This window comes from Rutidosis leptorrhynchoides, chromosome 1 (assembly GCF_046630445.1).
Source record: "Rutidosis leptorrhynchoides isolate AG116_Rl617_1_P2 chromosome 1, CSIRO_AGI_Rlap_v1, whole genome shotgun sequence".
NCBI lineage: Eukaryota > Viridiplantae > Streptophyta > Magnoliopsida > Asterales > Asteraceae > Rutidosis > Rutidosis leptorrhynchoides.
The window spans coordinates 604579173-604580000 of record NC_092333.1 but is presented as its reverse complement, the minus strand read 5'-3'; the positions used below and the strand labels follow the sequence as shown (position 1 = coordinate 604580000).

The 828-nt window shown below is 34.8% G+C and overlaps 1 protein-coding gene across 1 annotated transcript in view; it reads right to left on the bottom strand.

Moving 5' to 3' along the window:
• LOC139847516 (uncharacterized) overlaps positions 1 to 551 on the bottom strand; it is a 2123-nt gene extending 1572 nt beyond the window's left edge. The window contains exons 1-2 of the mRNA XM_071837193.1: positions 533 to 551; positions 1 to 223 (exon numbers count right to left, since the gene is read on the bottom strand). The exon at positions 1 to 223 is cut by the window's left edge and continues 694 nt beyond it. Coding sequence (XP_071693294.1) covers positions 1 to 223; positions 533 to 551 — 242 coding nt within the window. The remainder of the gene's footprint in view (positions 224 to 532) is intronic.
• Positions 552 to 828: the final 277 nt, after the last annotated feature.

Sequence of the window (828 nt, the reverse complement as noted above, 5' to 3'; positions counted from 1 at the left end):
AATTCCATTGTCTTCGATAGTTTATTATCTTGAAATAGGTTAGCCAAGAAAACCCATGCATCGTTTGATGATGCAGGTTCAGAGTTTAGCAGCCGTTCGAGGAGAGGGTCCGAGATAGTATTAAAGATCCATGTGAGAACGACCGCATCAGCCTTCTTCCAAGCCGGGGTTGCTTTTTCTTCATTAGTCGATGTGCCAAGAATGAACTTAAGCACATCGAATCCTGAACAGTGGGTTGTAAACAAGGTTTTTCAATGAGTGTAATTAAGTTTCGTGAGATCTAGTTTAACGGGTATAAGATGGGAGATTGAAGTTACAGTATAGATTTTGTCATAGGAAGATGACATAGTGATCGAAGATGAAGAAGGCCAGAGGAGATCGGCCGTGAAAAAAAAAATTAGGGTTGTGCCCTAGCGTCTGATACCATGATACGGGATATATTTAAGGAGAATGGATTGTGTATTATTGATTGTCTCATAATGATAATACAGTGCAATATATATAGCCATCTAACCCTAGCACTAGTGTAAACGTGGGCTAGGCCCATACATTGATAAGTGGACTATAATGACTAACATTATCTTGTTTCCAAGCCTTGTTCTCTAAGGCTTTCTTTGTACAATTTCGAGTTTTAATAAAATTTTGGTTGCTTTTCAAAAAAAATAAAAATATTTTAAAACACAAAAACACTTTTCATTGTTTTTGTGTGTTAGTATGTTTTGAAATTGAAATCAACAAATTATATGCTTTCAACATTTTAATAAAGCTCAAGTTCTTCTAATTTTTCATTTTTGTTCATATAAATAATCGAACGATAGATTCTTACAT